Source organism: Rana temporaria, chromosome 5 (genome assembly GCF_905171775.1).
Source record: "Rana temporaria chromosome 5, aRanTem1.1, whole genome shotgun sequence".
Classification (NCBI taxonomy): domain Eukaryota; kingdom Metazoa; phylum Chordata; class Amphibia; order Anura; family Ranidae; genus Rana; species Rana temporaria.
In genome coordinates this window covers 265,395,617-265,419,683 of record NC_053493.1, presented here as the reverse complement: position 1 = coordinate 265,419,683, position 24,067 = coordinate 265,395,617, and the positions used below count along the sequence as shown (strand labels likewise).

The 24,067-nt window shown below is 41.3% G+C and overlaps 1 protein-coding gene across 1 annotated transcript in view; it reads left to right on the top strand.

Moving 5' to 3' along the window:
- Positions 1 to 472: 472 nt before the first annotated feature.
- Positions 473 to 24,067, top strand: part of GPLD1 (glycosylphosphatidylinositol specific phospholipase D1) — a 69,339-nt gene continuing 45,744 nt past the window's right edge. The window contains exons 1-12 of the mRNA XM_040353801.1: positions 473 to 619; positions 8,171 to 8,226; positions 11,247 to 11,325; positions 14,294 to 14,391; positions 14,483 to 14,593; positions 15,804 to 15,852; positions 16,727 to 16,781; positions 17,113 to 17,220; positions 17,306 to 17,333; positions 17,423 to 17,562; positions 20,986 to 21,051; positions 23,771 to 23,903. Of these exons, the coding sequence (XP_040209735.1) occupies positions 529 to 619; positions 8,171 to 8,226; positions 11,247 to 11,325; positions 14,294 to 14,391; positions 14,483 to 14,593; positions 15,804 to 15,852; positions 16,727 to 16,781; positions 17,113 to 17,220; positions 17,306 to 17,333; positions 17,423 to 17,562; positions 20,986 to 21,051; positions 23,771 to 23,903 (1,014 nt within the window). The 5' untranslated portion in view covers positions 473 to 528. The remainder of the gene's footprint in view (positions 620 to 8,170; positions 8,227 to 11,246; positions 11,326 to 14,293; positions 14,392 to 14,482; positions 14,594 to 15,803; positions 15,853 to 16,726; positions 16,782 to 17,112; positions 17,221 to 17,305; positions 17,334 to 17,422; positions 17,563 to 20,985; positions 21,052 to 23,770; positions 23,904 to 24,067) is intronic.

Sequence of the window (24,067 nt, the reverse complement as noted above, 5' to 3'; positions counted from 1 at the left end):
TTGATTCGAAAAAATTGATTAGAAAACTATTCTGAATTGATTAGAAAACATTTCAAATCGATTTGAAAACGAATAAACAAAACGAATCCCGAAAGTGAGTTAAAGGAATGAAACAAATCTAACTAAACACATTTATGTAAATAACGAATCGAAACAAAAACTTTTTTTTCGTTCTGCATATGTCTAAGGAACACCCACTGCAAAGTGTATTCCCCTACTATAGGTCAAGTAAAGTGTGCATAAAGCTCAACAAACACACCACAATAACAAATTGCACAATGGCGTTTCAATTTTGTTAACAGTTTTTTTTTTAAATCATCCTGATGTATAAAAAGTAACAAAATTGTCCAGGAACACGATGTAGGGCCATTGTAGGTCACACTACATTTTAACACTCCGCCTCCACCTATCCCTACACATTTTTCAGACAGTTTAACTTTTCTGTCAACATTGCAGTAACCACATGAAATTCCAAAGGTTGTTCAGATCCATTTCACCCATCATAACATATGACCTGACAGTTTAAAAATGATGGCTGCATATCTTGCATTTCTGGCAACGTGTTTTTTTATGTTACAACAATGTGAGCCGTGTGGTCTTTCAACACACATAGAGATAGGTAAGTGAAATTATGACTCTGTCTAATGTCTGACAATCAAACTGTCTAGGTGACTGTACTATACCGAGGAAACAGAAGTTACCTAGTCTTCCATAGATATTACTCACTTAGCAATAGATTGTTTTTTTTTTTTGTTTGTTTTATTACACCTACTTTTGTTACTAATGGAGTATAGTGTGCTGACTCAAGCCCTAGCACTTATTAGGTCTTGTATACATCAGCAGCAAGAACTCCCAGCCTTAAGTTGTAAAAAGGTTTGTTTTTTTATTTTCTAAAAGTGGCCTTTAAGCTAGTGCATTGTTGGTTCACTTACCTTTTCCTTCGATTTCCCTTCTAAATGTTTTTCTTCTTTGTTTTCTTTGTCTGAATTTCTCACTTCCTGTTCCTCCTCGGTAAGCTGTTCTGGCTGACTATCCTCCGCTCGGATTATGGTGTGAAGTTTACTGAGGAGAAACAGGAAGTGAGAAATCCAGACAAAGAAAAAAAACATTTAAAAGGGAAATCTAAGGAAAAGGTAAGTGAACCAACCATGCACTAGCTTAACCTCCTGAGGCCCGCGCTATAGCCGAATGACGGCTACAGCGTGGACCTGAAAATCCAAGTGGACGTCAATTGACGTCCGCCCCTTTGCTCGTTCCCAGCGCGCGCTCCCGAGCGCGCAGCGGGGAAACTCTGTGCTGGCCGTGTCCCTTGGACACAGCCAAGCACAGATCGACGTGAACTGCCAATCGGAGTGGCCGTTCGGTAGGCGATCTGTGCGGCCAATGAGAGATGATCTCATATGTAAACATATGAGATCATTTCTCATTGCCGGCTCTCACAGAGACAGCGTGCTGTCAGGGAGAGAGGAGACCGATCTGTGTCTCTTGTACATAGGGACACAGATCGGTTACCTCCCCCAGTCACCCCCCTTCCCCCCACAGTTAGAACACTAAGCAGTATACACATTTAACCCCTTCCTCACCCCCCTAGTGTTAACCCCTTCAATGCCAGTCACATATATACAGTAATTAGTGCATATTTATAGCACTGATCGCAGTATAAATGTGAATGGTGCCAAAAATGTGTCAAAAGTGTCCGATGTACCGCCATAATGTCGCCGTCCCAATAAAAATCGCAGATCGCCGCCATTACTAGTAAAAAAAATAATAATAATAATTCTGTCCCCTATTTTGTAGGCGCTATAATTTTTCGCAACCCAGTCGCTTATTGAGATTTTTTTTTTTTTTTACCAAAAATATGTAGAATATGTATCGGCCTAGACTGAAAAAAATGTTTTTTTTTTTTTTTTTTTAAATTGGGATATTTATTATAGCAACAAGTAAAAAATATTGTATTTTTTTTCAAAAATGTCGTTCTTTTTTGTTTATAGCGCAAAAAAAAAAAAAAACGCAGAGGTGATCAAATACCACCAAAAGAAAGCTCTACTTGTGGGGAAAAAAGGACGTCAATTTTGTTTGGGGGCCACGTCGCACGACTGTGCAATTGTCAGTTAAAGCGACGCAGTGCCGGAAGCTGAAATTTCACCTGGGCAGGAGGGGGGTATATGTGCCCAGTAAGCAAGTGGTTAAAGGAATCTATTTAGAAAATAAAAAACTAACCTTTACAACCCCTTTAACCACTCCAGCCTTCAGCCCCAGAAGGATTTACCCCCTTCTTGACCAGAGCACTTTTGGCGATAAGGCACTGCGCTGCTTTAACTGACAAATGCGTGGTCGTGCGCCCTTGCACCCAAACAAAATTGATGTCCCTTTTTTCCCCACCTTTCTATATGATCACCTCTGCGGTTTTAATGCTATAAACCATGGGTCTTCAAACTACGGCCCTCCAGTTGTTCAGGAACTACAATCCCAATCATGCCTAGTCATGTCTGTGAATGTCAGTGTGTTACAATGCCTCATGGGATGTGCAGTTCTACAACAGCTGGAGGGCCGTAGTTTGAGGATCCCTGCTATAAACAAATAAAGAGCGATCATTTTGAAAAAAAAGCAATATTTTTTACTATAAACAAAAAAAAGTGATCATTTTGAAAAAAAAAAGCAATATTTTTTACTTTTTACTATAATAAATATCCCCCAAATTTTTTTTTATAAAAAAAAAACATTTTTTTCCCTCAGTTTAGGCCTATATGTATTCTTCTACATATTTTTGATAAAAAAAAATGCAATAAGCGTATATTGATTGGTTTGCGCAAAAGTTATAGCGCCTACAAAATAGGGGATAGATTTATGGAATTTTTATTATAATTTTTTGTTTTTACTAGTAATGGCCTGCGATCTGCGATTTTTATCAGAACGGCGACATTATGGCAGACAGATCAGACACTTTTGACACTATTTTGGGGCCATTATCATTTATACAACAATCAGTGCTATAAAAATGCACTGATTACTGTGTAAATGACACTGGCAGTGAAGAGGTTAAACACTAGGGGGCGATCAAGGGGTTAAGTGTGTCCTAGGGAGTGATTCTAACTGTGGGGGGGCTGGGCTACCACTGACATGACAGCGATCACTGCTCCCGATGACAGGGAGCAGTAGATCCCTGTCTTGTCACTAGGTAGAACAGGGAAATGCTTTTTTACATAGGCATGTCCCCGTTCTGCCTCTCCGTGTCATGATCGCAGGCTGCCGGCGAACATCGAGTTTGCGGGGGGGCCCGCAGGCACGCTCACGGAGCATGCATCGGCGTGAGCGCACTCTACACAGCAAATTGAAGGGCACGTACAGGTACGCCCATTTGCCCATCGCTTCCAATGTGCCTATGTATATCGGCGTGCAGCAGTCGGCAAGTGGTTAAAATTTAAATCCCATAAAAAAAACTTTGCTGGCTGGTAAGGTTATATTGCAGAAGAGACACTGCATGCACAGCTCTGCATACATTTTCGACATATCCTGGCGGTGGGATAAATTAACTCCCACATCCATTCATTTACTTACATTATGCCAGGCCGGCCAACCAGGATGGCCGAAGACATTGAACCTGTAACAAGAGTGGGGGAAAATGCCAGCAACGGCAACAGAGCAATGAGGGAGATCATGGCCATTGCATTGCTAGAGGGGCGCATTGGCAGGTAAGTCCACCATAATGTGCATTTTGTGGCAAAAGGGACACCTAGCTGACTTTAGTTTCGATTTAACTACTGAATTTCCTATTTCATTGTCTCTAATAATATTTAAAGTGGAGTTCCACCCATAAATATAACATTACATCAGTAGTTTTAAAAAAATGTCATTAGTCCTTTAAGAATTTTTTTTTTTAGATGCCTTCAAAGTGTTGTTGCTAGGCAGAATAGTTCATCTTCCCTCTTCCTGCACCTAGGTGCTTAAGCTTCCTAACCTACACTGCACAGACTCCTGGGAATGTAGTGGGTGTAACTTTCCAGGAGTCTGTGCACTCCCCAGTCTCGAAGAATCATGTGACTTGGACAGTACAGGTGCTGAAACCTGATCTGAAACCTATTACACTGCTTGTGCAGCACTGAGCATGTGCGAGATCTGCAAGGCTGAAATCCAGGAAGTCATACAGTCTGGCTTCATGATGCCCACACTTAAGATGGCCCCAGTCAATTTCTATTTTATAAAGTGTCTAAATGCTGTAACAACCTAACAAAACGGACCTTAGTTTACAGACTAACTTTACTAGAATACATTAAGCTTGTGTATTACAGGGGTATTTATATTTAAAAAGTGAAATTGTGGCCGGAACTCCGCTTTAATACAATATAAATAAAAAATCATGGAGAGAACACACTCATGGAACAAGCTGTAAACTATTTTTTTTCCTTTACTCCTTTTTTTTTTCTCTTCCCTCTTCATTCTTTTTTACATATGTTTTTGTTATAGTGTTGGTTTGTCTTTTTGGATCACTGTATAGTCAGGATGACAGCGACCCAAGAGTCTTTCAAAAATACTGTTATTATATATTATCAGAAGCAGTACCGCCAGCAACCATTGGGTGGCGCATGGATACACACAGTTGTACAGAACTGTGAGAAAGATTAATACATCAGAAGCAGTACCGCCGGCAACCACTGGGTGGTGCATGGATACACACTACAGTTGTACAGAACTGTGAGAGAAGCCCAGGCATCCATCCAGCGGCGCAGGCTGCTGACGTCGGTTCCGATATCGGCGGTGACACAAAAGAATCGCGGGTCATCCCGCAGGGAGATCGCGGGCGGGGAGAATCGAGATCGCGATTCTCTCCGCGATTAATCGTGCAGCTCTAGTATACATGCAATTATTTATTTTATGTTTGTCTGTTTAAAAAGCTGTTTTAACCACTTAAGCCCCGGACCATTTTGCAGCTAAATGCCCAGGCCAGGTTTTGCGATTCGGCACTGCGTCGCTTTAACAGACAATTGCGCAGTTGTGCGACGTGGCTCCCAAACAAAATTGGCGTCCTTTTTTCCCCACAAATAGAGCTTTCTTTTGGTGGTATTTGATCACCTCTGCGGTTTTTATTTTTTGCGCTATAAACAAAAATAGAGCGACAATTTTTAAAAAAATGCAATATTTTTTACTTTTTGCTGTAATAAATATTCCCCAAAAACATATATAAAATTTATTTTTTTCCTCAGTTTAGGCCGATACGTATTCTTCTACCTATTTTTGGTAAAAAAAAATCGCAATAAGCGTTTATCGATTGGTTTGCGCAAAATTTATAGCGTTTACAAAATAGGGGATAGTTTTATTGCATTTTTATTAATTTTTTTTTTTTTACTACTATTGGCGGCGATCAGCGATTTTTTTTCGTGACTGCGACATTATGGCGGACACTTCGGACAATTTTGACACATTTTTGGACCATTGTCATTTTCACAGCAAAAAAGGCATTTAAATTGCATTCTTTATTGTGAAAATGACAGTTGCAGTTTGGGAGTTAACCACAGGGGGCGCTGTAGGAGTTAGTGTTCACCTAGTGTGTGTTTACAACAGTAGGGGGGTGTGGCTGTAGGACTGACGTCATCGATCGAGTCTCCCTTATAAAAAGGATCACTCAATTGATACGCCGCCACATTGAAGCACGGGGAAGCCGTGTTTACACACGGCTCTCCCCGTTCTTCAGCTTCGGGGAGCGATTGCGACGGAGCGGTTATAAACGAATAGCCGCGCCGTCGTCCCGTATCGCTCCCCGAGGGAATCCGCCTGCCGCACGCAGCGGGGGGGGGGACCCGATCGGACCCCCCCACCCGCTAGAAGGCGGGGACGTATATATACGTCCATCTGCCTGTCTGTGCCATTTTGCGGACGTATATAGTCGTGCGGCGGGCGTTAAAATAAAATAAAGAAACTAAAAAAAAAAAAAAGCAGTTAGAGCTGTCTATTTCAAGGTAACATTTAGAATGATCAACATGACTTTTAACTTTCAAGCTTTTTTTTATAAATAAAACATTATAGTTTATAAATTGATTTTATTTTAAAATTTTCTAATTTTAGGCCCAAAACTTAATTTTTCAATAAAATCCTATTTAAGGCCGGTTACACACTACGGTACATTTAACATGGTTTCCTATGGGTCACCTTCACATCTGTGCATTTTATGGAAAGGGCCAGGGACTTTTTTCTGTTTTTTGGTTCCATAGACTTCAATGGATCAAAAATGCAAAATTCACCTGAAATATGCAAACTGCAACTTGCATAAGTGTGAACCAGGCCTTAGACAGCTAACGTTCAGTCATCCTGGAGCAGCCTTTCTCAACCAGGGCTTCATGGAACGCCAGGGTTTCTCCAAAGGTTGCTAAAGGTCCCTTGGTCAATGAGCAATTTTGACATGTTACCACTGAAACCAGTGATCTCTTTAGATATCTGTAGGCATATTTTAAGCTAAGCATTTAGAGCACAGGTGTCAAACACAAGGCCCGCAGGCTGAATCCGGCCCTCCAGGCCATTTCATGTGGCCCTCGCACCTCCCCTGCAGTTGCAGGAGAGCTCAAACCCTCCTCTGGTCCTCCTCCAGACGCCTACTTTCTGTTTTCAAGCAATGCATCCAGCTTCTTCACAGCAGCAGCATAAGGAAAGAGGGGTGCACTGTGATGTAAGGGAGAGTGGGGGACTGAACTTCTGATGGTGGGGTGGCTCTTGACATCTAATGTAATGGGAGGGGGTGCACTGGACATCTAATCTTACAGATACAACCGGCCCTTTTGAGGACAATCATAATGCTGATGTGGCCCACAATGAAATTGAATTTGACATCCCTGATTTAGAGGCAGGAAAAAAAAAACTTCTGGTTTGTGTTTTTGATTGGAACTTTCGGGCAGAAAATATGCTTAGCTTCTTGAGACCCGGGCTATAGCCGAATGACGGCTACAGCGCGGATCTGAAATTCCAACTGGGCGTCAATTGACGTCCGCCCCTTTGGGCGTTCCCCACGCGCGCTCCAGAGCGCGCAGCGGGGAAACTCTGTGTTGGCCGTGTCCCTTGGACAAAGCCAATTACAGATCGCCGCAAACGACCAATCAGAGTGGCCGTTTGCGATGCGATCTGTGCGGCCAATGAGAGATGATCTCATATGTAAACATATGAGATCATCTCTCATTGCCAGCTCACACAGAGACAGTGTGCTGTCAGGGAGAGAGGAGACCGATCTGTGTCTCTTGTACATAGGGACACAGATCGGTTACCTCCCCCAGTCACCCCCCTTCACCTACAGTTAGAACACAATGCAGGGAATACATTTAACTCCTTCCTCACCCCCTAGTGTTAACCCCTTCAATGCCAGTCACATTTATACAGTAATTAGTGCATATTTATAGCACTGATCGCAGTATAAATGTGAAAATGTGTCAAAAGTGTCCGATGTCTCCGCCATAACGTCACAGTCCCAATAAAAATCGCAGATCGCCGCCATTTCTAGTAAAAAAAAAAAAAAAGAATTCTGTCCCCTATTTTGTAGGCGCTATAACTTTTGCGCTTATTGCAATTTTTTTTTTTTACCAAAAATATGTAGAAGAATACGTATCGGCCTAATATGAGAAAAAAATATTTATTTTTTTTAAATTGGCATATTTATTATAGCAACAAGTAAAAAATATTGTATTTTTTTTTTAAAATTGTCGCTCTTTTTTGTTTATATCGCAAAAAATAAAAACCGCACAGGCGATCAAATACCACCAAAAGAAAGCTCTACTTGTGGGGAAAAAAGGACGTCAATTTTGTTTGGGAGCCACGTCGCACGACCGCGCAATTGTCAGTTAAAGCGACGCAGTGCAGGAAGCTGAAATTTCACCTGGGCAGGAGGGGGGTATATGTGCCCAGTAAGCAAGTGGTTAATATTCCTAAAAGTGCCTAAACTTGTGTACAAAAATTAGCGATTTTTTTTGCTGCCAAGGAAACTGCTGTACCTAAGCAGTAGATATAGCAATTATTTGCAGGAGTTCCCTGAGACCCGAAATGTATTTCAATGGTTACTACATGTTAAAAATTCTGTCCTGAGGTAAGTTTCCCTTGGTATAAATTCCCTAAAATGTGGATTTTCCCTAAAATGTGTGGCTTGTGGAATTATTATCTAATTTTCAGATCATTTTATATACTTATTATTTTACAGCACACAGAGCTCTGGAGTATTTCAGTCAGAATGAAAGAAAAGTTAACTACAGAGAGGTACATTTAAATATATGCAATTTATTTATTTAGCTACACATGTACCAGCAGATTCACCAGCTGGATTCTTTAAACAGGAGACAGAATTGTGGCTCTACAGTGTGTGTGTGTGTGGGGGGGGGGGGGGGGGGGGGGGGAAGGGTTATCGTAAAACCATGCAGTGGAGCTGCGTGATACTTTTCGGCCCTGGCATGAATTATATCCCTGTCGCATTCAGTTGCCACTATAGGCTGCCGAGTGCGACTCCTTCTAGTGAGTTGGGGTAGGGCAACATTTAGAGGATTAAAACAGGTAATGAGAAGGTGATACAACGCCTCCTCACAGCCGTCGTCAAATGCTCTCTGAAGAGCGTTTAGACAGCAACGCTTGTGCAAAACTAGCCATTGACTGTCTTAGAAAGCCCATATTTAGATCTATATATATATAGATCTATCTATCTATCTATCTATCTATCTATCTATCTATATCTATATATAGATATAGATATATATATATAGCTAGATTCAGATAGGTCGCCGCATCTTTGCGGCAGGGTAGCGTATCGTATTTACACTACGCCGCCGTAAGTTAGCTAGGCAAGTACTGTATTCACAAAGTACTTACCTGCTAAGTTACGGCGGCGTAGCGTGAATAGGCCGGCGTAAGCGCGCCAAATTCAAATGAGGATGTGGGGGGCGTGTTATGTAGATTAACTGTGACCCGACGTGATTGATGTTTTTTACAAATGGCGCATGCGCCGTCCGTGTACATATCCCAGTGTGCATTGCGGCAAAGTACGCCGCAAGGACGTATTGGTTTCAACGTGGACATAAATTACGTCCAGCCCTATTCACGGACGACCTACGCAAACGACGTAAAATTTACAAATTTCGACGCGGGAACGACGACCATACTTAACATTACTAGTCCAGCTATTTGATGGAATAACTTTACGCCTGAAAATGCCTTACGTAAACGGCGTATCTTTACTGCGACGTTCGTGAATAGGCGTATCTAGTGATTTACATATTCTACGTCGAGCGCAATGGAAGCGCCACCTAGTGACCAGCCTAAATATTGCACCCTAAGATACGACGGTGCAAGCCGTCGTATCTTAGATAGGTTTAAGTGTATCTCAGTTTGAGAATACACTTAAACTTAGGTCGGCGCAGATTCCGAGTTAGGTCGGCGTATCTACTGATACGCCGGCCTAACTCTCTCTGAATCCACCTAAGACTGTATATATATATATATATACATACTGTAGATATGTATATATATCTCTATCTATTTATCTATATAGATATATATCTATAAAAAAGCAAATTTCTTGGCTGTGCAAACCTGACTGTTGCCAATTAATTATGGTCTGGCAAAAGAAGTAATTTTCTTCCCTTCATAGAACAGTTCTAAATTGTCTGTATCTTTCATAATAGTTGTACTTTATCACAGATAGCAAGGATAACTTGCCACACATTTGTGGCAGTGTTTAATTGTAAGTCTGTTAACTCGCTGCACATTTTCACTGGCAAGTTGAACACTTGCAGAGCACATGAACCACAAGTTCTAGTTGACACTTTTCCAATTTGTAGCAAATGTGCATGGCAAGTCTTTAGCAATAGCAAAGTTGCACTGGTGAGTCTACAGCAAGAGCTCTGCAATTGTACAGCATGAAAATTCAGCCACAGTGACCCCTGTGGTGGGCTGACTATTGCACAATATAACTGAACTTGAACTTGCAGCAGACTTGAAGAATGTTTGCACCATTCATACTTGCAATTAGGAGAAGAATATGAATTTCAGCAGGATTTATGTGAACATCTGTGGGTGGGATACTCTATACAAAGCAATGAGAGGCTAAAAGTATCCACCTCAATTTGTGGCTGTTTGTCTGTAAGGCCTCATGTACACTGATGCTGGTAAACGGACATTCAGAGGCAGTTGGATGCTTTTTTCAGCTGCCCCTGAAATCATCCAATGTTAGCGTATGTGTACATGTACACAGGGTCGTTTAATGTAGTTTTAGGCAGTTGCATTTAGAGGCTTTTCCTTGATGGACAAAAAATGTGTTGAGAGGCTGATGTTTCCGACGTTTCAAACGCCAGACGCGCCTGCATATGCAGAGTGGATAAGCGCAGTACCGGCGTGTAGCCACGTTTTCGCTTAGAAGCGTTTTTAAAGGTGCCCTATTTTATTTCAGTATCTAATGATGTTATCTTAAATAAAGCTCCTAGACGTGAACGCGGCAAAACGCCGCTAGCCGCAGCATGCAAACGCGGCTGAACGGACGTTTTTAAATGCCGGTTTCAAGCTGTCAAGAAAAACGTTCAGAAGAGGTTGCCTGAGCATCCCTGTATATTAGGCCTAACTGGATATGCAGCGATTATCTGGAGATGATCGGTACTGGACAGAAATGGTTGTGTCCAGGGCCAATTATCTACAGGTAATGGCTGCATGTCCTTTCATTGCTTTGGAAGAGAGGAGCATCTTGACCTATGTGGTGGCTAGAGGTTCTGAGGTTGGGGAGTTGTGAAGGCTGTGGCTGGCTGTGATGGGAGATTTATGCCCCGTACACACGATCAGACTTTTGCCCGGCCAAACTCACATCGGAATTCCGATGGAATTCCATCGGAGCAAAAGAGAACATGTTCTCTATCTAAACTCTGACAGAATTCCTCTGGAAAAAGTCTGATGGGGCATACACACGGTTGGAATTTTTGATGGAAAAAGTCTGTCAGACTTTTTCCATCGGAAATTCTGATTGTGTGTACGGGGCTTTAGAGAGATTTGGGCACTGTTATTGGGTGTGGTTGGGTGTGATGGAGAGTGCTATGGCTTGCTATGAACGGGGATTGAATTGATCAGGGGCATTGTGACCATACTGGACTAAAACCAGTGGCAGCAAACATATCAAATAAAAGTATGTAAAAAAAAAAAATAGTCTATCAGAATGCATTACACCTTTTAGAAAGACTTCATATTGCTTAATGCAAATAATTACTAATAATATGTTTAATTCTCTGCATCTATCCTATTACCAGCTGCTTCAGAACCATCTCGATGCATACCAGGCTGGTAGTGTATACCCTGATGCCTTTTACCAGGGCATCTGCATGCAAGGTAAATAGAGCAAGACTGACCAATTCATCCCCAATGGGTTCATACACAGTAATAACAAAATAAACCTTTTCCACTCTATTGCAACACTAAAAGTAGCTGAGTTGTAATAAATAATAAAGTGACACAAAACTCTGGTTTAAAAAAAGAAAATACTATTAAAATATATATTTTTAAGATAAAAGTCCCTATTATGCCCTGTATACACGATCAGTTCGTCTGATGAAAACGGCCTGATGGATTTTTCCATCAGTTATCCGATGAAGCTGACTGATGATCAGTCGTGCCTACACACCATCAGTTAAAAAAACTATCGTGTCAGAACGCGGTGATGTAAAACACAACGACGTACTGAAAAAAATTAAGTTCACTGCTTCCAAGCATGCGTCGACTTGATTCTGAGCATGCGTGGATTTTTAACCGATGGACGTACCTACAGACAATCGTTTTTTTCTATAGGTTTTTTATAAAAACCGATGGGGCCCACACACGATAGGTTAGTCTGATGAAAACGGTCCATCAGACCGTTTTCATCAGACGAACTGATCGTGTGTACGCAGCATTACTCTCAGCCTCCTCCAAATCTCCAAACTCATTTTTTTGCTGCTGTAAACCAACTTCCCGTTAGATGGTGGCTACATTCATTCTCCATGGTCCCAATTATATGCAGGAACTCAGCCACCCTCTCTTGCTCACTCCTGAGATGGACTATGGGATTTGTAGCATGCATAGAATAGTGCACATAACTGCATCTAACCTGCACTGTTTGTGTCAAACAGAAGTGAGGAGAGGGAAAAGGAGGGGTTTGGTAGAGCACAGAGGACAGAAAAACACATCTAGCATACCTCCCAACTTTTTGAAATGGCAATGTTGAACACCTAATAGCAAAAGTATGTAGGTATAGAACACCCCCCCCCCCCCCCTGTCATGCCTCCTTAAGGGAGATTTATTTTAAAAAATTAAAATGATTAGTTAACCTCCCTGGCAGTATGATTTTTTTCAGATTTTAGGTGTTGAAAGCAGTACCATTATTTTGCATGAAAATTTGGCGTTTTATATTGTAGGCCTGCAATTCTTAGGAATAACTCACTTAAATCTGTCCAAACAAGAGTCTAGTAGACATCCCAGGTAATAAAATTTGAAAAACAAAATAATAAATTATAATATAATAAATAAATAAATATAAATAATAATAACAAATAATATAATCATAATAAAAATTAGGTGCAAACTACAGAGCACACGGCCAGTACACACCAAGTAGCTTTGGGTGCAAACTACAGAGGACACAGACAATACACCATGTGATAATACTGCAGCTAGCACAATCACCTGACTGCTAGTAAATTAGGAAGAACTGATCTAGCTAAACTATACAGTGTATAAATATATGTACAACACCTGGGATGCATATATATCCTCTACACACTGTAACTTTAACTGACTAGCCTGCCTGCCTGCCTGCTCTATCTACCTGCAAAAAATGACAATCTCTCTGTCTCTCTCTGTTCTCTCTTAACCACCGCAACACACTACACAACGTCGACCTGCAGGTGGCCTTTTATAGTGTGGGGCATGTACTAATCCCCCTGAGCCATAGTTGGCCAAAGCCACCCTGGCTTTGGCCAATTATGGCTTTCCGTTTTTTGCAAGCTGTGATTGGCCAAGCATGCGGGTCATTTATGCTCTTACAAGTGTGTATACATGCATTTATACGCGTAAGCTCATGTTCTTTGACACAGATTTTTGGATTCTTTGGCACGGATCTGAATGCAGTGCATGTTTACACACCTATGCAAAAGTGTTTCCCAGTGCTAAACCTTTCGACTCTTTGAAAGGATCCATGCCTCCTTGTCTAATTATTTGGGTATCTGTTGACCTTGTCCAATTGAGGGTGTTGGTGTTTGTTACATTTTTGTGTCTTATTCCTTTTTTTGTATTTTTGTAATAAAGATGTATATTTTTATATTTATTCTACGTCCTGTTGTGCCCACAAAGTCCTTTTTTTCTTTGAGAGAGTTTCTACTCCCGCAATCCATTTTATACAATTATGAATGTTGGCATGGTGGGGGTCCTCACTTCTTAGCTTTAGATATCCTTTAGAAAGTGCATATAGTGTTTTACAGAATTTTCTCTTCCTGTTCAGCACTTGGAGTGGATTATTGGCATACAGCCAAGACAGCTGATTGGAGGAAAGGCACTCCCCCTCCACATTGGCAAAGGAAGGAAGTAATGTGTAGAGCTCTCTGCTACTCTATTTTTAGCAACCTCCCACGACACAAATTTCAAGCTGCTTTCATCTCCCGTCTCTGAGAACTTGTCAGAAGTTATCCGGCTGATAACAGAGCTACGGAACAGGAGAAAGCCATGGGACTCAGTGCTTTGGAAAGAGATAAGAAAACACTAAAGATATATATGTGCCCAGCTCAAATTTCATGAATCAGGTTTACATACACTTTAACCCAAATTAAAGGCCCAGTTTGTCCTGAAAAAAAAGCCAAGGTATAAGTCCTCGGTCAAAGGAAGTCCAACCTTGAAATTGTGTGACTTCATTTGAAATCACACGATTTCAAAGCCGCTTGTAAGTGTGACTTCAGGTGTGACTTGGCTGACATTTGTGCGATTTAATGCACAGATGTCTCTGCAAGTCGCACCTGAAATCTGCAAAAATAGTGCAGGAACTTATTTTTCAAATTGGTGCGACACCACAAATTTGGCACTGCATCAATTTGAACAGCTCCATTGCCGACAATAGGGTGAGATATGCGACTTGGACCTGTCAAATCGCATGACAAGTTGCACCGGTATGACCGGGTACTTATTCACCTGAGGTACCTCAAGATATTGTATATTTTTATACAAAGGGTGCAGTGACTGAAAAAGGTTGAAGAACACTGCATTAGATAAATACTTATTTGCAAAATGATTCTTTATAAGCAGATCAAATAAATGTTTAATTTGCTTTCTTCAGGAAAATATCACTATGTATCAGAAGATTCCCACTGGACACCTTTCTTGAAAACCAGCATTAATTATATTAGAAGAACATATCCACTGCCATGGGACGAGGTACATAATAGAGAAAAGTGATGCGCGATATTAAATATCTGATAACATTTACAAATGTTACAAGACCTGTAAATTGTTCTGCGTTTTCCAGAGAGCACAGAAACTGGTGGCCTTCCTTTTCGGAATAGCTTCCCATCAAGTAAGTGATGTGAGTTGGCACAGCCTGAACATTGATCAAGGATTCCTCAGAGCAATGGCAGCAGTAAGTATTTACTGAACTAATTTAACTATCCTGCAAGTTCTCGTTCACATGGGCATACTTAAGCGTACGCCCGTGCAAAGAACCTTGCGCCAATTAACACATATGTCTATGGAGTTAAAAGATAAGCTAAATAATGTTGTAAAGCTGCTACCACAAATATGTATAAAACACTAAGTGAAATAAAAATTTAGTGAAGGGGCGCTATACTTAAGTAAGTATACAGTCCTAAGTGATATTAACCACTTTAGGACAGGAAGGATTTACTCCCTTAGTGACCCCCTTAGTGACCAGGCCATTTTTTGCGAAACGGCACTGCTTCGCTTTAACTGACAATTGCGCGGTCGTGCAAAGCTGTAACCAAACAAAATGTATGTCTTTTTTTCCTACAAATAGAGCTTTCTTTTGATGGTATTTGATCACCTCTGCGTTTTTTATTTTTGGCGCTATAGACAAAAAAAGAACGCCAATTTTGAAAAAAGCTATATGTTTTACTTTTTACTAAAATAAATAAACCATAAAAAAAAATGTCTTCCTCATTTTAGGCCAATATATATTCTTCTACATATGTTTTGTAAATATGGGGATAGATAAGGACTATATGCTCCAGTGTCTGAATGGAAGCCAGCTAGTTGGTGCCCTACCTAACATACAAATGTTATTTTCGCTAATGTTTTTGGGTCTATCCAAATGCTGTTAGCTATATTCTGTACATAACACATGGCACAACTTTTCTCAACCTGTTCACTCCAGAGGAACCCTTAAAATAATATTTGAGTCTTGAGGAACCCCTGCTAATACCAAATCAATGGAGATCAGGGAAAACATGCTGCTTACATTGGTGTAGGTGGAAAGAATATCCTCATTAAAGTGCAATCAGAATGACATAGACAGGTAAAAAAATAATTTGTGTCATGCTGCAGGCCCTGCCAAGTGGTGTGGAGCCAGAACTATGCATGCACAAGCACATGATGGAAGGCCACACATCTGACAATCTTGTATTCCAATCTTATTTCAAATTACACATTTTTCTAGTTTTATAAAAAAATACTATATTTCTGATAGTAAGATAATGGTGATATAATGTTTATATGTTTTAATGTCCATATTCTTTATTTTTATCCTGCTCTATATATATATTGTCTTAAGATGATATGCTCTGGATATATGTTTTATATCTGTCAGAAATATTTTCTATCATTTATTTCTTCAGATTGACTTCCATGGCTCATATTCAGAAGCCCATCCAGTTGGTGATTTTGGTAATCATAAATATAACATTACCTTTTATACTATTTAACAAGCAAATATTATATATCAATATATAGATATAAAAGCTGAGCAGCTTTCTGCCACAGAGATTTCTTTTAGTGCAAGGATTCTGGGTCCAAATCTCATAAGGGAATGGTCTGTACGGAGTTTGTATGGTCTTATGTATGTTTTTATAATGAAGTGTGAACGGGAGGCACCTTCCTACTAAATGATGTCTTAGGCCTAATACTCACTGTTACACTTACTGTTATGTTTCTTGTCTGATTATATAGCCTAGACGTGAGAGTTTACCAGAAAGGGAGGGGGGATGAGTCATAAGAGGGCCAATGAGAACTGCAGAGCTTGAGGTGTGTCTGTGTAAATCCAGGAAATACACAGACAGCAGCTTTAGCTGCCCACAGTTAAAATTGCTGCAGCCAGACATAGTGGAGGGAGCATATTTGGCAAGTACAGAATCACAGTATATATACAATAATATGCAAAGTGGTTGGAGGGAAGCTTTAGAATGGCAAAGATGTTTTTATTACAAATGATGTGAGCAGAATGCAGTTCCTCTTTAAAGCAGCATGTTGAGTTGACAGGCCATTCAAGTCGCAGAGCAACCACAAGCCAAACTCTTGGTCTGCGCTGGCGGCGCATTAGTCATATTGTAAATTGCCTTTAAAAAAACAAAACACATTCAGGAGGAGGCAGGATAGCCTTATGAATGCCTGACAGTGGCTTAGCCACACTCTATAAAGTGATTCACAGCTCTTACAATTAAAAACAGGTATTCTTGTCAGGGTAAAATGTTACTAGGGTCTCTTATTGTTGAATAATCACAATGGATCTACTACTTTTAAACATCCATCTTTTATGTCTTAGGTGGTGATGTACTCAGCCAATTTGAACTCGAATTTAAATATCTGGAAACAAAATGGTGAGGTGAAGAATAAAAATTAGCAAAACAAATTCTGATTTGGTAATACACTAAGAAAAAAATGCGGGTTGGTTGTTGTGGGGGGTCCAAGCGGGCCAGGTAAATGACCTTGGCAGGCCCTATCTGGTTTGAGGACCCCTTAACTGGAGGCTTGGATTGTGACTGTATTGATGACTGTCAGGGGTGCCTGGTGAAGCAGCCCTGTTGTTTTGCTACGCTTGGCTTTTTCAGCACAGCAGTACAAAGCAGTGATAATTTGCAATGTGGTTGCTATTGGTAACTGGGATACACAAATTCATTTTTGCCTTATTGAACAAGCTCTTGTTTCTAGGTATATTCCGGTAAAGGACCTTTTTAACATATATGAGGAATTCTACAATAAGACAGTCATTGATGAGAGAACAATTGTTGACTGTATGTACATCCTCTTCCTGCAAGTGTGAGTAAAGCATAGCACTACAGTCTCACAAGCAGAAATCAGTAGTTTTATGACGATTACATGGTGTTTCATGTTTTTTTTTCAGCTATGGTGAATATTTTGCTGTTTCTAAGGTAATTGTATTTTATAAGAATAATATATAGATGATATATACTTATGCAAAAAAGAATGTTACAGTATGTTTAATTTGATTGCTTTATAGCTCTACACTACATATGCTACAAAATCCCCCTTCTTGGTGGAACGATTCCATGAATACTTTCTGGGTGGTGTTGATGACATGGCGTTTTGGTCCACTAACATATTTCAGTTTACGAGTCTCATGTTAGATAATGGTACTAGGTAAGTCATACTGGGCTGTTATGCTGTATTAATCACAGGCCCCCCAATCACATAGTCTCCTCTTTACATCAGATCAGAGGCCAACCGTTTGGCTTCGGCAGTGCAGTAGAGGACAGGAGGTGGAGGAGATCTGGAGATGGCAGACTTCTGTCTTCTGAATGCTGTGGGCGCCCCTGCATGCCACCTGCCATGAATTAGAGTTATGCCTTACTATGGTGTGCACCCCCACCCTAGAGCATCACTGGTTGTTATGGTGCTGACGGCCATTCCATTACCACCCACTCCATGGCAGCTCATAATGCTGATCCAAAGCAAATCACCCTGGCTGAGAAACACTAGAGAATGTTCACATTGTTGAGTCAATCATACAGTATTTACTTAACTTAGTATGGGCTTGTGTCGACAGACTTTAGCATCAGTGGTCAAATGCAACTTGCTTTGAGCTTTATTTGGCATATGACACCTGTTTGAGATACTTTTAAAATTGTTTAGACTTTAATAACAGGTTGATTTAATTTGATCTACTTCTAACTTGCACTTGACCTCCATCTAAGTTGTATCACCTTGCTTCAAGTGGATTTGCACTCCTATTGATTTGTAAAGGGCGAGAAGCAATTCTGATGCAAAAAAAAGTCTGTGGCCACTGGTCCTAAATAAGGTGACCCTACCTTCACTTGGAATATCTAATCTTGTGTAAACTGGGGCCTGGGGGTCAAATCCGACCTGCTACAATTTTTTATTTTCTAGCTCTCTGTTGTAAGTGAAGACTCTAAGGCCCCTTTCAGATGGGCGTTCCAATCAGATCTGCCTGAGGCCTCGTACACAGTTTCCCTGATGTAAGGGAGATGGCTTTCATGGGGACCCTGATGTAAAGGGGGACTCTGGTGTGGGGGCTCTGAGGAAAAGGAGACTCTGATACATGGGAGATCTGAAAGGCACTCTAATGGGCTAACATTTGTTTGAAATGTCTTTGCTTTATTACCATAGGTGTGCGCAGGCTATTGCATTAGGGTGTTCGCCCCAAAGCTCAAACATACATGTGTGTGTGTGTCTATATATGGCCCTGACACATTGATTTCCTTGCCGGTACAGTGAAAGAGCAAGCACAAGCACTTCTCTTATGGCAGAGCCATTAAGAGGGAGATCTTTCCCATCTCCCTGAGGGATAATGCTAATGCACACTAGATGATTAGGGTGTGCCCAGGCACACCGGAACACCCTGGGCCAGATTCACAGAAAAAGTACGCCGGAGTATCTGCTGATACTCCGGCGTACTTTCACATTTGCCGCGTCGTATCTTTATTTGTAATTCACAAACAAAGATACGACGGCTTTTGGCTAAGATCCGACAGGCGTACGGCTTCGTACGCCTTCGGATCTTAGGATGCAATACTTCGGCGACCGCTGGGTGGATTTTGCGTCGTTTTCCACGTCGGGTATGCAAATTAGCTGTTTACAGCGATCCACGAAGGTACGCGCGTTCGTCGCATTCTCTTGCGCCGTCGCTAGTCGGTTTTTCCCGTCGCAAACTTAAGCCTGCTATTTTATGGCTTAAATTTAGACCAGCCATGTTAAAGTATGGCCGTCGTTCCCGCGTCGAATTAAATTTTTTTTTTTTTTTGCGTTAGATGTCTGGGAATACGAAAGGATGTAACGCACGTCGCCGCTCAAAAAACACGTTGGGGCGCCATAATTTTGCGCAAAGCACGGCGGGAAATTTCCTAACGGAGCATGCGCAGAACGTTCGGCACGGGAACGGGCCTAATTTAAATGATACACGCCCCATTTGAATTAGGCGGGCTTGCGCCGGACGGCTTTACGCTACGCCGCCGCAAGTTTACACGCAAGTGCTTTGTGAAGCAAGCACTTACAATGAAAACTTGCGGCGGAGTAACGTAAAGGGGATACGTTACGCCGTCGTAATTGTTTGTGAATCTGGCCCCCTGTGCGCACACCTATGTTTATTACTAAAGATTTTTCTCTGTACTAAATCATATCATGCTAATTACAAAAAATACAAGCAAGACTTATTCATTCATTTATAAAAACTGATTTGTTTGGCCTGTGAATATTTGTAAAATATAAGATGTGGCCTTGGAATGAAAAGTTTTGAGACCCCTGACCTAGAACAAGCATGCAGACATGCAGACAGTAGAAACAAACCCCCCACAAATATATCAACCTGCATGCTTGTGCTAGGGAGTCATTTACTAGATAGTGAATTCATGAACAGGCTCACAGCCCAGATAATGCAACTTAAAAAAGCCATGTCAGAAATGACAGCTCCCACATTTGCATTACCATTGATTTTATACATTTAAAGGTCAGGGCTTAAACAATTTGCAGATCAAACTAATGACTACATTAGCCTTTTTCAACCAGGGTGACCAGGCAACCTGGGGTGCCTTCTGGCTTCTTCGGGGGTGCTTTGGCAAATTGCCTAAAAATTGCCCCAAATTGCCCAAAAATTGTAAACAAACCAACAAGTAAATCAAGCCTGTATTTTTGTTACACAAACCACATGATTTTATTGTGCATCATTACAATTTTGGGCACTGTGAGGTCCAGCCACTGGCATCATGACAACTGATAATGTAATTGGTTGATAAGGAGGACTTTAGGTGCCTGCATGTTTGTTTGCCAATCTCCATAAGCACTGGGGTCCCTTTAGCTGAATGAGGGAGAAGAGGAACGATGGAATACTAGTCAGTACCAGTGTGTAAAGGTATACCGTATTTATCGGGGTATTGCGCGCACCCGCGTATAGCACACACCCCCAACCTAGAAGGGAAATTACAGAAAAAAAAACTACTTACAGTTTAAATGCCCCTCGCCGGTGTCTTGCCCGGCGTCCATCGGCTGCCTTGTCCGGTCCGGCGTCCGTCTGCGGCCTCGGTGGTGTCCTCCCGCGCTGAGTCGAATCCCCACTTCCCGCGCTGTGTTTGAACGCCGCCGCCGACATATACCGAGCGCAGTACACTCGGGCACGCTCGGCCACGCTCGGCTTCTCACGCACAAAGGCTAGGAGGCGTTACAGAGCGTGACCGCGAGCCGAAGCCGAGCCTGGTCGATTGTACCCGAGTGTACTGCGCTCGGTATATGTCGGCGGCGCAGTTCAAACTCAGCGCGGGAAGCGGGTATCGGCATATATCATGCACCTACAATTTTCCCCTTATTTTAAGGGGAAAAAAGTGCGCGGTATACGCGGATAAATACCGTATTTGTTTTGTAAAAATAAATCACCTCTAATGTTGGATGTCCTACATGTGTGGATGTTGCTCCATTATGTAAATCTATTTGTTTAGTTCTCTACATTTTAGAATGGGGTGCCTTGAGATTGTGCAGACTTTTACTTTGCCTTTGCCTTGACTGAAAAAGGGTTTAGAAACACTGGACTACATGTTTGTTTTTCATTTCACTTAGTGAATGCTGCTTGCCTGAAAATCCTATCTTTATACAGTGCAACAGTGAAAAACGAGACCCCAAAGTGTAAGTAAAACCACAAAAAAATCTGAATCTGAACTTTTGTTAAATGTAACACTTTCAAAACTATTTCATACATATACATATCTTAATATTCTTGTGTTGCCAACATTGCTCTTTTGCAGATTCCTTTGCTGTTTTGCACTAGAAACCCCTCTCATAAAGTTCAAAGAATCCTAAAGAGTATGGGTAGGAAAGTCACCCTGGTTTCCATTTGGGCTGCACTAAGCACAACCAGAGGCTCAAGAAAGATGTTAAAATATGTAGTTAAAATTACGATAAAGCCACCGATATTTCATTGCTAATAATTTCACAATAGCAACATGGTTTTAGAGGGGAACCACTGGGTGCCAAATTGTAAATTGCCAGCATTATCTTAACAGGTTGGAACTACTTGTGCTCTCTTTTTAGCTAGCTGATAATGCTACATAAATTCTTTGTTATGTATTACATTTTTTCCATGAACATTTTATCTTAACTTTTCAGGTATAGGTATAAAGAGAAAAAGTCTGGTATTCGACATTACAAGAAAAAGTAGACAAGTTACAAAGCAGATAGTTAAGGGAGGCCACAAGGCATCCTCTAAGAAGATAGATACTATAAGTGGAGCGCATAATCCCATGTTGCATGTAGCTGGGACCCATGGGTCTAACAAAAAAGAACTGTCTAGGTTACAGATCTTAATAGATGGGCGATTGATCCTTTATCTAAATAGGAAAAAAGGTCCATCATCCTAGGACTAGGGTGATGGAGTGGTAGAAGGGTGTTCATGGGTTGGAAGATGTGAAAGGAGTTTAGAATTTAAGTGTATACGGTGGGCGGGTGGAAGGGGGAATAACAGAAAAAAAGGGGGAAGGAAATGGGGGGAGTTAGGCCCCGTACACACGGTCGGACCAAACCGATGAGAATGAACCGAAGTTCAGTTTCTTTGGACCAAACCGACCCTGTGTATAGGCCATCGGTCTGTTTTCCTTCTGTCCAAAATTTTAAAACATGCTTCAAAACCGAACAGATGGAGTGCTGCCCCATCGGACCAAACCGATGGTTAGTACAGAAAAGCATCGGTTCAAAACCCGCGCATGCTCAGAATCAAGTCGACGCATGCTTGGAAGCATTGAACTTCGTTTTATTCAGCACGTCGTGTGTTTGACGTCACCGCGTTCTGACCCGATCGGTTTTTGGACTGACGGTGTGTACACATATCAGGCCGTACGGCCACTTCAGAGGTGAACCGATGAAAACGGTCCGACGGACCAGTCACATCGGTTTGGTCCGACCGTGTGTACAAGGCCTTAGAGGGAGGAAGTAAAGATAGGAGGTCTGAAATAACATAGAGGGACATATTGGAGGGGATGAATATGGAGTTAGGACAAGTAGGAGAAGAAAGCTATACAATTTTGTTGCTATCCAATTCTGAATGCCCTAGCTTCCAGGGAAAGAGGTATGATTCCCTTCCCTAGAATCAGAGAAAAGCTTTGGCGATTATTGTGTAGGCAGGTGCAGTCTATTTTTTCCACTGTAGGTGGCACTCTATGACTTCCTCCCTCACAGGGAGGCAGCTATTCGATTGGATGTTGGCACCCCATGTGATTCTGGCAGCCATCTTGGGTCAGGCAGAGTCTATTTAAAATGCTGGCTCTCATGTTTGGTGCACATTTTGGGAGTAGCTAGGTCACCTGTCTGTCAGGGACAGTACATAGCATTAGAGAAAGGTTCTGGTGGAGTAGGGAAAGTGAAGGGACACACCCTCCTTTCTGGAAGCCTCCCCATTTGGGTACAGACCACATTCCACACTTCGAGACAGACTCTGTCGGCACCTGTGGTCCACCACTCTACTGCCGCTTTGCTGTTACAACTTGTGAATGCTCCTGATTGGGTTGCTTTCTCACCAGGCTTGTTTGTTTTGCTGGACTTTGTTATAATATATTCTTGAAATTGCACCGGTACACTGTGTGTTTTCTGCCGCTACATTACACTGTGACCAATTTAAAATGCTTGTATTGGGGTATATAAGGATCCAGGTTCACACTTCAATTGAACTCACTGAAATAATTAGTCAAATTCTGATATACTGCTGTTGGTTTAAAGTAGATCCAACAGGGCCAAGTGGTTATGAATTTGGTAAGTTTGTCTTGTGAGATGTGGATCAGCTCCTCTATTTCTGCTATTTTGTTAATTATAGTAGACGATTGTTTTGTGGTAGGGGATTGTTTGTATCGTCAGTGAATGGGATACAAAATTTACTATTTTAACTATGTGCATAGCAAGTGACTTGTGGGATGATTGCATAGGCAAGGAGGAATAGTAGAGAATGAACTGGGCTAGAGTATTATCAAGATTATAAAATATATGACAATTATGATAGGGTGGACTTTCCTCAAGAACTGTTGGTGCTCTGAGGTAGACCACCAATATCTGTATGTATCATTGTGCCCTATTATCTCCAGCATTGGTCCAAATATAACATTTTTAACTTAAAAATAATAAAATACAATTGACTACAAAGTATTATAATTTTCAGTTAACCTGCACAGCACAGTAGGAGGTTAGATTGTAGAAGGGTCTGGTGTCAGTAACAGCAATGTTCAGAGAAACTGCATGACCAAGTGCTCTAGCTACCTCGCCTATACTGTACCCGCATAATAACAATACTACAGTACAGTTGCTGTTTAACTAAAACCTGCAGGGTTTGTTTATTCATTTCAAAATTACTACTACATTGCAGTCCCAGAAGAAAGCTATTGCAGAAGACTGAATACTACAAAGACTATAATAACACAACAGATGTGGTATCATCTGGAGCAGATATTGTCACAACAGAGTCTGGAGTTTACTTAAACATAAGTCAGTGGGCAGAGGTAAAAGTGCCATTTCCAATTCTACCTTCTAACTCATTTGTGATTTTACTTAAAGTTTCTTTTCACCATTCACTTCCCCATGTATTTTGTTCCATCTTTCTAGGTGACCCGTTACAGTAAAGGCTTGTAAAGGCCAAATGTCAGGTGGCATCAGTCGGTTCAAA